Source organism: Macrobrachium nipponense, chromosome 16 (assembly GCF_015104395.2).
Source record: "Macrobrachium nipponense isolate FS-2020 chromosome 16, ASM1510439v2, whole genome shotgun sequence".
NCBI lineage: Eukaryota > Metazoa > Arthropoda > Malacostraca > Decapoda > Palaemonidae > Macrobrachium > Macrobrachium nipponense.
This window is the reverse complement of record NC_087209.1, coordinates 21,276,434-21,289,428: the sequence shown is the minus strand read 5'-3', so window position 1 is coordinate 21,289,428 and position 12,995 is coordinate 21,276,434. Positions and strand designations below refer to the sequence as shown.

At 36.6% G+C, this 12,995-nt stretch overlaps 2 protein-coding genes across 2 annotated transcripts in view; both read left to right on the top strand.

Moving 5' to 3' along the window:
- The window catches only part of LOC135195599 (cyclin-dependent kinase 10-like), a gene marked incomplete at its 5' end in the record, with an annotated part of 17,866 nt that extends 17,698 nt beyond the window's left edge, over positions 1-168 (top strand). Inside the window, 1 exon segment of the mRNA XM_064221921.1 lies at positions 1-168. This exon segment is cut by the window's left edge and continues 822 nt beyond it.
- A 5,310-nt stretch (positions 169-5,478) lies between these two features.
- Positions 5,479-12,320, top strand: LOC135195597 (activating signal cointegrator 1 complex subunit 2 homolog). Its single transcript, XM_064221920.1, has 3 exons — positions 5,479-5,758; positions 10,668-10,823; positions 11,031-12,320. The coding sequence occupies exons 1-3, from the start codon at positions 5,612-5,614 to the stop codon at positions 11,505-11,507; spliced, it is 780 nt and encodes a 259-aa protein (XP_064077990.1). The 5' UTR covers positions 5,479-5,611; the 3' UTR covers positions 11,508-12,320.
- The last annotated feature ends 675 nt before the right edge of the window (positions 12,321-12,995 follow it).

The following is a 12,995-nucleotide window of genomic DNA, read 5'->3' as shown; positions in this document are numbered from 1 at the left end:
AAGAAAAATTGGCTAGTATCAGTAGGTAAGTAAAGGAGTGATCCCCACTCACCCTTCCTTTACCAACAATTAACAAGTCCAGTGACCATTCCAGCTCTTGCTAAAGGTTACTCCAGTTATGAAAGGCGATGCTTTGTATTCCCAAAGGAACAAAATTTTTTTAAGACACTGAAGTTTTATTATCCTCTTAAAGTATCTATTTAAGGAATTCAAAATGGAAAGTGGTTAAGCATTCATTCTTTAAGATTGTGTTACCACATTACCATGGTTTGAGTTAGTAATATAATGTAGTTAGTCAGTAAAGTAACAAATATGGAAGTAGCAGGGCTTTGACTAGTAGGAAAGTGCACCAAATGGGAATCTTGGCAGCAGATGCAAAAGATAGAGGAGAGTGGTGAGAATTCATTTAAAGGATAGTGAGAATTTATTTAATGTTCAACTCCTCAGAAGAAAAATCTGACATATGTTGATAATTTTGGTGATTGTTCATAACATTTCAAAAAATAAATGACAGCACGTAGCTAATTTTTACTAAATTACTGATGTATGAGGCATAGTGATTACATTTAAATTTATGGTTCTTTATGTATGGTGGACCAGCCTTCACCTCGTAAACGCATGAGTTGCCAGATGTCACAGATTCCTTGCTATACAATTGTTGATTGTTTTAACTGGTTACCAGCTGGCATGAAAAGATTTATCCTCTTGTAAAGACCTCAGGTTTGTTAGCTATGAAAAATACAAAATTATTAAAAATTTGTCATATATCCACTTTAATGTTATTTTGAACATTTTAAACGTGTACAGGATATAAATCCTAACAGAAATCTCCATTTTTTAGAAATAATATAAAATGCATTAACCCTGAACAATAGCTACTGAAGTAGTATTTTAATAATTAAGAGGTCACAATGAATGTACTGGGTATGATTTACTGTATTTTGGCAAGCCCTTTGAGAGTATAGAAATAGGACTTTGTGATGTAATTAAAGAAATTTATGGCAATTGCAATTTTCATAACAAATTGACAGAATTTTAAAGGAATATACACAGTAAACAAATAACATTCAGATACCATGCTTGTAGAATGAAGGTGTTGGTACAAACACCAGAAAGCTCTCTGTGGGATAATGGCTACTTGCCAAAGTGCACAACTACTACTGGTTTAAAGGGGCAAGGTCAAACTTCAATTTTTACTGTGCCTCTATTCATATTCTCTTTCTTCCATCTTACTTTCCACCCTCTCCTAACAATTTGTTCATGTGCAACTGTGAGGTTTTCCTCCCGTTACACCTTTCAAACCTATTCACTGTGAATTCCCATTTCAGCTCTGAATGGCCATAGTTGCCCCAGTGCTTGCCATTTATGCCTAAAATCTATAAATCAATCAAACTTCAAGTAGTACTGTAAGTTGGAAAACCTACACAGGGTCCATATAACCACTACATATATACCTTAATACTGATATCCGCTAGTCAGGTCCAAAGAATGAGATGAGCCATAGCAGCCAGAGCCCTGTTCTGAGGGACCCAGAACAGGAGAAAAGACCCAATGAAAGAGCAGGAGAACAAGTTCCCATAGGGGTATAGTGCTGTCAGTGTACAGTGGGCATTATTTAAGGTTCTTTGCAGTGTGCCTTTGGTCCTTAGCTGCAACCCATTTCCTTCCTTTTACTGTACCTCTGTTCACATTCTCTTCAATCTTTCCACCCTCTCCTAATGATTGATAATTTTCATATCAGGCCTGAATGACTTCATAGGTCCCAGTGCTTGGCCACTGGCCTAAATTCTATGTTCAATTCCATAGAAAAAGTGAGAATTTACATTGTTGTAGTACTTCATCTCTATACTATGGGTGTTCTTTTTCTTGCTGTTCAATAATTCCAAGCCCCTGTGCTTACCTTGACACCTAAATTCATAAATTATCCACAAAGAAATAAAGGAACAGGACATAAGCAAGAGGCTAATAAGGTCAAGGTGGCATGTGCGCCAGTACCCACCCTGATCTTGATGCTGGGAACATCTCTCGATGCCTGTAAAGTAGCTAGAGCACTGTAAGCTTTACTTAAGATTCTTTGCAACATCCCTTTCACCCCAAGCTGCAACCCCTTTAATTCTGTTCACTGTACCTCCATTCATGACCTCTTCCATATTGCTGTCCACCATCTCCTTACGTTAATTCATAGAGCAACTGCCAAGTTTCCCTCCCGTAACATATTTCAAACTTTTTTTACTCTCAATTTCTGTTTCAACCCTGAATAACCTCATAGGTCTCAGTGTCTTGCTTTTTACCTCAATTCTGTTATATATTATAACATCTCTCGATGGTTGCTGTCAGGAACAAGATGATGAAACAATTAAATTTCCCCAAAAGCTGGAGGTTTGGGCCTGGCAGGCAAGCTTTGATCACAGGTCCCTGGATAATCTTCAAAATCTCTTAAGCAGTTTCTTGAAAGACCAGCATTTCAGGCCATCACCCTCATCAGATACGAGGGAAAGAAGAGATGGTTATTGGCGGGAGCCTGCAACAAGGTTTTGAGTGTTCAGTAATGTATCTTAAACTTTAATCGGAAAGATCTTGTTTCAAATTGCAAGATCTGCTTTAAAATTAATTTATTTCTTTTGATGCCAAAAGCTCTTTTCTTCCAAGTTCCAAGTTGTCAATCCATTTTATTTTTAGCTATAAATCTCCATTTATTTTTTTGTAAAATAATTTTGTGTGGTCGCTTCCTTTCGTCAGATGGACTTGTATTAAAAGTAAAACATTTTACCACATGATAAATGTCACATTGCCTCCTGTTTTTTCCTAAAGTTGTTTACATGCACTTAAGCAGGTATTTTTGCCTCAATTCTGTAGTTAAAAAAACATAAAAGTTCTCGGGTTGCCTTGTACCTGACTGATAACCAATTTTATCTCAGAAAAATCATTCATTCTTAAGCAACCTTGTTACACCTGAATGTGGATAACCACTTCCCAATTATATGGCTTAAACTGGCATATATCTGAGCTTACCAAGTTGTGGAACTTGACCCTTCATCGGTATTGTTATATGTTATATATATATATATTATATATATATATATATATATATATATATATATATATATATATATATATATATAGTATGTATGTATGTATATATTCCTCTCTGAGGAGGGTGGTCTTGATGCTACAGTTTGGATTATGCCATTTTGTAATCTAAGTATATTGTCAGTATTATAATGACCAACCAACTGTCATACAGTACCAAAGCACTTAAAAAAAGAAAAATAGAACCCTCTCTCAGAGACTGGATTGCTGTATGTTTAAGTATCGTATGTCTGTATAATACAGTATTGCTTACATACTTATTATTATTTTTTTAAGCATACTTCAAGTCAGGCTTACTGTCCAACTACTCCAACTCTCTCTTTTCACTTTATTTAGTGCTGAAGTTGCTACAGTACTTCACTTGTTAGTCTATAACTTCATGAATCATTTCCTATAGGAGGTTAGAGGCGCCTCCGTGGCGTGATCGGTATGGTATTGGCCTGCCACCTCGGTGGCTGCTAGTTCTATTTCAGGCATTCCACTGAGGGGTTCGAGGTGATAGAAGTTCACTCTCGACCTGGTTCGGAAGTCTCGTAAAGCCGTTGGTCCTGTTGCTGAATGACCACTGGTTCTATGCAACGTAAAAACACCATACAAACGGGGTTAGTGACGTCAGTGAAGCTCATGCGGCGAACAGTAGGCATTTCTTTGGGAGTCATTGCAGTCTATTTAGGCCCTAGCTGCAATCCCTTTCATTCCTTGCACTGTACCTCCGTTCATATTCTCTTCCATCTTTCTTTCCACCCCTCCTAACAATTGTTTCACGTAAAACTACAAGCTGTTTTCCTCCATTTACACCTTTCAAACCTCTCTACTACTAATTTTCATTTTATAGGTCCCATGCAGCGCTCAAGGCCTTTGGCACAAATTCTGTATTCTGTTCTATACTATTCATGAATCATTAACCTATTTCCTTTAACATCTCGGCTCTTGAGAGGCATAACGATTTTTTATGATCCCCATAAAACAGTTACCTGTGGATCTCCGTGTATAATAGCAGAATAATGACAAATAAAAAGGGTACAAGAAGATACAGATATTCAAATTAAGACATGAGTTCACTCAATGCAGACTGCAGTTTATAATGCTGGATCCAGCATCATAATGCTGTTGTAATATCTTCCTCTGACACCTCATTCCAGTACTACTACTATTGTCTGTAGTATTATTCACCAAAGATCTGCATATCACTGTAAACAAGTGTTACATTTGTAAGAAGTCGAAAGAAGCACTTCAGCTAATGTACTAAGTTATTATTGTTATTATTATTTCAGCTTTTACATCAGTCATCCTTTTCGACTGGGTGATTTTGTGGGGTTCCAGGTTGCATCGTGCCTCCATAGGAATCCATACTGTGCGTTGTTTTCAGTAACACACACTTCTGCATGAGTTTGAGGACAGTGTTTGATGTATAAGACCATATATTGTAATATGGAAGCACTCCTACCCCAACAGGAATTTTACAGAAAAGATAAAGTACTGGATCATGTCAATATTAGCGAACCCAATATTTTTCAATACTGTATTATACCACCTTGAATTATGATCCATAGTACTTCTATGTGCTATTTTTTTTCTCTATTTTTTTTATTAGAATTCCTAATCGTGGATAAATAAGTATAAAGACACTCGACAATCGATGAAAATTATGATATGAGGTAACATTAATTATGGGTAAACAAGTTGAGGCAAATGTCAACTTATTAAATATCTGAATTAGAAAATATTTTGGTGCCTTCTATTGGAGTATAAGGAATTCATTTCACGGTTTAATGTTAAAAACAGCATAATTGTATTCGCCCTTGTTCCTGTAATCCTTTTTATCTTTTTCATTGGTAACTTCCCGTTCTCTTGCTTAGCAATTTCGAAAATTTGCCAGGTATCCGCAATAACAAGTCTTATAACTAACACCACTCAGGAAACAGGTTTATCGCTTTTTAGTATTTCATGTTCTTAGGGTATTTAATTTTTCTTGAACAATATTTTAACGATAGACTTATGATGAACCGTAAAGAAAGCTGTTCGTCACTCTGGATTTTTTTTTTTAAGTTTTATGAAATCATTTTAGTTAATTTAGTCCAGTTACTCTTCCACCATTATAACTTTCGAAAATATGTAATGCAGATTATTTAAGTTAAATAGTTGAACAACTTTTACTGCCGTATCCTTTAAGCCCACGTCATTATTTTGGTTGTCACCCTTTTCTTTTACAAGGTAAACTAAAGAAACCAACTTTGTAGGTAGGGTTTCAGGTTAAATCAAGTAAAAATTATTTCTGATGGGAGAAAAAGATAACAGATATTAATAAATTCATGGAATAATTCTGCGATAAAAATATGTGAAACAAATCTTTAAAGTACTGGAAATGAAATGTGAAAAATCCTTACCTTTCGCTCCTAGAAAACAGGAATCTCAGTTTGACGTTAGCAGATCCCAGGAAAGGACCGGTGTTAACGAGGTCCCGGTTGTCCGTAACAGCTGTTGGTTAGCTGCCGAGAAGTGGTAGCTGAAATCGAGCAAAATGTTGATTAATACTTGTTACGTGGTTATATTTTTAGCTGGACTTGCATGTGCCCAGCAAAGAATGGCACCTGGTGTACCTCCGACTCAATATCAAGGTGGCCAGCCACAGCATCAGCAACCACCGCAGCAACATGGCCAGTACCAGGTTTGTAAAATTAAGTTTTATTGTGTATTATTGTTATTTGCACAGGCCTATTTTTTTCAGTTTTCATCAGATAGAAAGTATGTAACAATGTTTCGAAAGCTAAGTAGCGCTTGACCTATATGTATTAACCTAGCCTAGCGTTACCTATTTTACGGACCCTACAAATACCTACCTAGGTAGGTATAGGCTAACCTAGCTATCTCTTTCCAGGTTATCTCCAACATAGAAATGTTTAAAAAATTTTACGGTATTTCTACAGAAGCAGTCCGCACGGACTGCAAGGAACATAACCGCGGATACGACATCCACTTGGGATTGGGGCGTCCAATGTATTTCGCCGTGTTTAGTACTGGCCCCTGGGGGGGGGGGTTAATTACAGTCGTCCAAATAAATATTATTTAAAATTCTGGGTAGTTTACAGATCCACGGACACGGTGGTCGGAGCTCCCATAGTTCCGCCACGGCCTTACTGTAACCCCTGTGGCTAGCACGCACAGCGCAACATTACCTCTTGCCAGAACATGCCGTGCTTGCCAAGAATCTGTAAATATGTGGATAAGGCGCAAAGCGCCGTTCCGCCACGGCCTTACTGACAGTACACATAATTCGATCATCCGCTGATATGTAGTCGCTCCAAAATTCTTGTTCAGTAGGTAAAACTGCATAGAAAAACCGCAACTGCCATGGTCTAGGCCGCCGCTGATAATTACCCTAGATCTACCATTTTTACTTTTAACCTTCACATTCAGAAATTTATAATATTGGTAATTTCCCTGTAAAACTACTTACAGGGTAATTCCACACGGATTGTTAGGTACCTTAGGAATTTACTTTATCTCCTAGGTAGTAGGCTATAGGTAGTTTTAGGGCCTGGCTACGTAGTGTTGCTGATGGTGGTGGTGTTTATTCTTGGTCAGTTAGCCTAACTTATTAACCTTAGATCTTTATCGGAGGCCCCTTTAAAACGGGGATATTTTGGGTGTGGTATAACACGGAGAGAGAACGGACGTGTTATGATGGCCACCTTGGAAGTCATAAGGGAACCTTAGGGTAAGGTATGTTCGAGAAGAAATTGGCTAAGAAAACCTAGCCTATTAGGGTAAAAAACTGCATGGTACAGGGGTGGACCATGTACGATCAATGTGTACAACCCCCAAAAAAGTTCATTATAACGTGTCCTGACATCGGAGATGGGCATCAGACGCGACTTGTTGTTGGTGAGAAACGGAGCTAAAGACCTCTACTCTGGTGTCAGGACTCGTTATAATGTACTTTTCTTGGGGTTGTACACATTGATCGTACATGGTCCACCCCTGTACCATGCGGTTTTTTACCCTACTAACCTAATTACTACCCCCTAACCTATCCTAAAAAAAGCTTTGTTACTTAGCCGGGGTGGCTCTGCCCCTCCCGGACCCCCTGGTGAAGGAAACTACTTTATACCAAAAGTTCCCCTATAGCTAACACTGCGCATATGCGATAGGCCTATAGCATTCCAGGAACATCAGCATGCTATAACATATCCGTTCTGAGGTTAATTACATCGACTGACAAAAAAAACTGTAAATTTCTAATAAGCAACCAAGTAAGCTAAATACTAAGGGAAAAGTCAACTTCAAAGGTACCTAATATCCGATGCAGGGCAACCTCATATTTCTACAAATTTCCAGGGGTGTCATTTTTTTTTTGTGTGGGGGGGGGGTGACTGGAGGTCAATACCTCCCCCCTCCCCCCCAAAAAATAAAAAACTTGCCCCTACCCCAAGCCCCAACTTCCCCCCCCCCCCCCTTACACCCCAAGCCCCAAGAAGTAACAGTGTGTTTTCTTTTTAAATGTGCAATCATAAATATATAAATTTCTCAGAAATATTACATTTCTTGATCCTTGTCTGTCTCCTAATTACTAGTGATGATGAGATGAACAAACAGTAGTGGGAGTATATAATTTTTGCTGAAATATCTCAAAAAAAAAAAAATAAAATAAAAAACCCAGCTGTTTAGGCTTGAAATTTAGGTAGTTTGCAGAACTATGAACTGGGGCTACCTATTTACTATATTTCCTTTACACTATCTCCAAATTAAAAAAGTTTTAGAATAGTTGTTTTTGGTCTTTTAAACCTCTTAACCTGCTGAGTTCCTTATAATTGTTGAATGACAATTTTACAGCACCCAAGTAAAATATTTAACTAGACCTCAAATTTACATGAACCCCTGTCATGCAGCACATAGCTCCCAAAGTTATTCACGTGGCCTCTCACCCATAGCTTAGGTAGTTCCTCAGTCTGCTTTAAGGTGACCCAGTAGTTTGCTTGATTAACCCAGGTCAGGCCTTGAGGTAAAGGATGAAATAAATCTAACCAATCCAAATCATTTGATAGATATGATTCATATACTAGGGACCTAGCTGTGACTTGCATTTATATTCTTTTTTTTTTTCTTATTTGTAAGTCACAGCATACAATCATCTTCGGAGATTTTGCGACTATTGTCGAGTTCAGCTCACAGCGTAGCATTTTATTCAATTCTACTACAATTTCTTAGTCAGTGGATACCTTGACTGGTTGTACCAGCAAGGGTTATTAGGAGATTTTTATAGTGTATGTAAGGCATGCAGTGTTGAGGAGCAGAAATTTGTTAAGGAGCCTCAACACACTTACTATGCCCATGCACATGGAGTGTAACATTTTGTTAGTGTCAGAGTTGCTAGTTTGGAATAGGTCTTTCTCTGGGAGTCTTAATGATTCTCATGTTTTAATATCTAGCAGAGTATTGTGGGAAGTAGCTTTATTGATCTCACATCAGACACGATGGTCAACTGATTTAATTTCTGTTGAAATGTGTATTGCAAGAGCTTACTGGCTGATAAGAAAATTGGGGTCCTGGTCATATTGTCTTCCTAAGTGTCGGCTGAAATTTGTATGTTCCCATCTCATAATTTTAAATTGTCACTCTTAGCACTGTTCAATGAATGCCACAGACATGACAGAGCCAGTTTATGTAGGTTTTTAACTTTTTACTCCCAAGATTGAAATATTTTGTGTACCCAATTGCTACAAAAATTACCTCCTTCCAGTATTGGACTTCTTTCTGATTGCATGGCGTGAATAACAAACCCTGTTAGATGCATTAATAATCATAAGAAGTTGAGCATTAAATACCAAAAAGTCACCTTATAGTTTCCAACAATCACTATGCTCATTATCTTAATGATTGTATCTTCTTCCCAGCTTAATACCTAGTCAGGGTTGCCATTTCTATATTGGCATCCTTTCATTCATTCATTGTTTTTTCAGGTCTTCCCAAATGCAGTCTATCTTCTCATAGGCCTTTAATATTTGTCCTTATCAATTCCATTTCCAAGATCCCTTTAGGTCTCCAAACCTTCAGTCATGAGGATTTCATGGACACTTCATTGACAATTGCTGATCCCCTGGTTCCATTAATTTATGAGCATCCAGCTTGAATTCGATGGTTAACATCTTGAGCTATATCATCCACTGCATTTGTTATGGATCCCAAATACTTCAACTCAAAACTGTTTTTTGATGTTCGATTCTTCCAACTGAGGCTTGCTAGTCATCATCCATCCCATTTGTCATGTATTCATGCACAAGCTTGATGGCGTGTGTTACACTGCAAACAAGTCAACTTGTCACCGCTGTAGTTTGCAAGGTCAATACGAAAGTGTATGAACCTACGTTCCCGACACTCCACATTTCACACTGCAGCAGATAAACAAGATTTGCTCAGTTTTTATTATTATAGATTGTTAAACTAGCCTTCTGGTGCCACCTGCTCCTTCAGACCCCTCCGTATTTGCTGTCTATCTACTTTATCATACAATGTTTCTTTTTAGGTTTGATGAAAATATGAAGAGCTTTCTGTTCCTCTTTGTACTTCTCTTACCTGATATTAGGAGAGTATTCTATGAGTGGTAACAAACCCCTTCATAAGTCTTGGTTGCTCTCTTTCAACGTGACCTGTCCAATCTTCAGTCCAGAATTCCTTCAAATATTTTCGGGGTATAGGCTATTAATTTAGTTTCTCTAAAGTTCTTGCGACTTTGAAATTCTTCCTCCTTATTTAGAATTGCTGTCAGTTTGGTCTTTTTATTTTTTAGTATAATTTTTTTCCCATAATTTTCTTCATCAACTCTCATAGTATATCCTTAGCTAGTATCTTGCTTTTCTCAGCAGGTTACCATCATGCCTGGTAACTTACAGCTCTCCTCTTCTTAGTGCTTCTTTTGCCTCTTCGTTTATTATCCTCTGCATCGTTCCAGATTTTGGATTTTTATCTCTTTTTATACAATTCTCATTTCCTCTTAGTAATTTTTCACACGAATGGATTCCATCCATCTCTCTCTGATGTCCTCACATTCTTCTGCACTTGTTTCTGCTTTCTTGATTTTGTTTAATTACTAGATTATGACCTTTGTACTGTAGTTTTGTGCTGAGGCAAGTGTGCAAGTCTAAATTATTCTTCTCCTTGCTCATTCTGCTTAGTCTCCTCTGTCCTGTTCACAGGGGTTATAAACATAAAGATAGGACATTGAAGGGACTTGATAAGTTTGAAGTTAATTGTTGTACTAAATTTGACCTCCAATTTGACAAGAATACTGTAGAATTGTTCATTTTTTCACACAAAAAAGCACAGTAAATGATTGAAATGCACCAATAGTTACAAAATAAAAAATTTTATTACCTCACAGTTCCTTTGATTAGTTACCAAGATAAGTAAATCTTTATAATTTACATGTGAATGCATAGTTTATATTTTGTTGATATCTCTACCATTTTTGTGGTAGTATGAAACGTCCATAATTTTATCTATTTTCCTAATTTGCCTTTGTTTTTGCATTTGATATATATCCAGTGAAAATAATGTAAAGTGTGTTTTCCTCTCTTCAGGCTAGTAATGTGCAGTATAAACAAGCACCAGGTGTTCCCCCACAGCAGTATCAGCAACAACAATTCCAGCAGGTTCCCCAGCAGGTTCCCCAGCAGCAACAGTATGGTCAACCTGCCCCTCCACCACAACAGCCTCAACAACAACAGTTTCAGGCAGTTAGTAGCAATAGTACTTCTCTTTGTATATGTAGCATATAATGTGCCATGTTTTATTTTAGTAATTGCTTGAGAACTCCTATTGAAACTTAGTGATTACTTGTACGTGCTGGGTATCATTTAATTATATGACCTGTGATAGGATAAATTATACATTTTAATTTAATCCACAACTTAATTTTTTTTTTTTTTTTTTTTGTAATGCAGCCACAACAAACTCAACAGGCTTTCCAACAGCCAGCTGCTCCTGGTCAAGGAATTCATCAGCCACATCAACCACATCAGCCACACCAAAATCAGCATGTCCTTCACAACCCAAACTTGAGCCAGGAAAGGGATCATATCAAAGATCATCTTGAAGTACCTATTGACACTTCTGGTATGTCAGAGCAGGAGCTCCAGTATCATTATTTCAAGATGCACGATGCAGACAATAATAATAAACTTGATGGGCAGGAACTCATTAAATCTTTGTTTCACTGGCATGATGCTGCTAACCATGAGCCAGGGAAGACTGGTCATCCTGTGCCTGAAGCAAAGCTCTTCACTGATGAAGAATTGGTAGCTATGATTGATCCTATTCTAGATCAGGATGACAAAAATAAGGATGGTTTTATTGATTATCCAGAGTTTGTCCAAGCTCAGCGAAATGCAGCATCTGCAGCTGGTGCCAATTCAGTTTAGTGTAAGTTAGCATCAGATTGCTAGTGTATTTTGGTAATGGATTATTGGTAAGAATAAGTAAATGTTCATAGTTATTGAAAGTTGTATAAATCTTGTTATTGTAACTTATTGTGTACAGCACTAGAAAATAACTTATATTTATTGCTGAAGAATACTTTTGATGAAAATGCAATTAAAGGAACTGCAGTATATATATACTACTGTATTTAAATACTACTACATATTATGATTTACTGCATTTCTTAAGAGATTAACTGCAGTCTTGTCTCTTAAGACAAGATCTATTGATTAATACTGTATTCATGTACTGTTGAAAAGTGAACCATAGAAGTATTTTAGATATTGTAGAAATTAAATTGAAACTTTATAGTTTTAAGTAGAATGGAAGCTGAAGGGTTTATACTTAGTTTTGTATGATGAGTGTGTTCTATGTACATAGAGTATCCCGAACAAAACTGATATTAGACAAAGGAAATACTAGTGGATCTCTCTTAAGAATCTTCTTTTTAGGTAATTCTGCGCAAATTGTCTCAAAGAAGTCACACATCTTACTTTAATCTTTGTTGTATTTTTTTAAATGCTTCAACAACAGCTTGAAGTGACAATGCCTAAAGAAATGTAAGAACTTAAGTATTACTGAACTTTTATATTGTAAAATTAGAATGGTACTTAACTTCCTTTTAAAAGAATATACAGTACACTGTAAAGTTTTTAACAGGGAAAATTTAGATTTAGGAACAGGATTTTTTACAATAATTGATTAAAAATTAATTTTTTACATATTCTCTTTAATAAAACTGACAATAAAATCTTGTTCGATTTTCCTTTTTTGACATCCACAGTGCATGTATGGGAACCATATTTTTATAAGTTGTAGCAATTCGTACTTTATTAAACTTTACATTTGGTTATCCCTTTAATGATAATTCAGGTCATCCAAGAAAAGAATTTTTATTGCATGTATGCTATTTCCAGCAGAAGATTAGCCATGCTAAAATAATGTGAAAATTTTGCACCAACTGTTTTTATTTGTCAGTGCTGTAGTGTTGTAGTTGTAGGGAGAACTCTTCCAACAATTATAAATTCATCCTTTTATGCATACCTAGTGTAGCAGTAGTACTAATGTATTGTAACTTTCTTTTAGTAAAATTGCTAGATATTTGCAGTTTTATGGTAACAATAGCATATTGAACATAAAGCACTGAAGTTCTAATTTCTTAAATTTAATGTACCTAGTATAAGTTGTGTAGTGGTTGGGTCTTGATAGATCAGCCTTTTATGCATTACATATTGTAGTGGTGGGAGTGACAGTACATAATGTCTGCCTTTTCAATAGTGTGTATTGGAAAAAAAATTTCAAAATAAAAACAAAAGGAGGGTTCCCTTGGCAGTTTTTACCACACTTGGGCTAATACCATAAAATGCAGAATTCATTTGAAAATTCATACACCGTGATATTGTGCATTAAATTGACAGCCTTTTGAATTG

Bases quoted from the DNA above. Each gene is read 5' to 3' on its own strand.
- LOC135195597 (XM_064221920.1), top strand. From the start codon at position 5,612: ATGTTGATTAATACTTGTTACGTGGTTATATTTTTAGCTGGACTTGCA. The intron at 5,759-10,667 runs GTTTGTAAAATT...TCCTCTCTTCAG, and splicing joins AGCAACATGGCCAGTACCAG to GCTAGTAATGTGCAGTATAA. The intron at 10,824-11,030 runs GTTAGTAGCAAT...TTTGTAATGCAG, and splicing joins AACAACAACAGTTTCAGGCA to CCACAACAAACTCAACAGGC.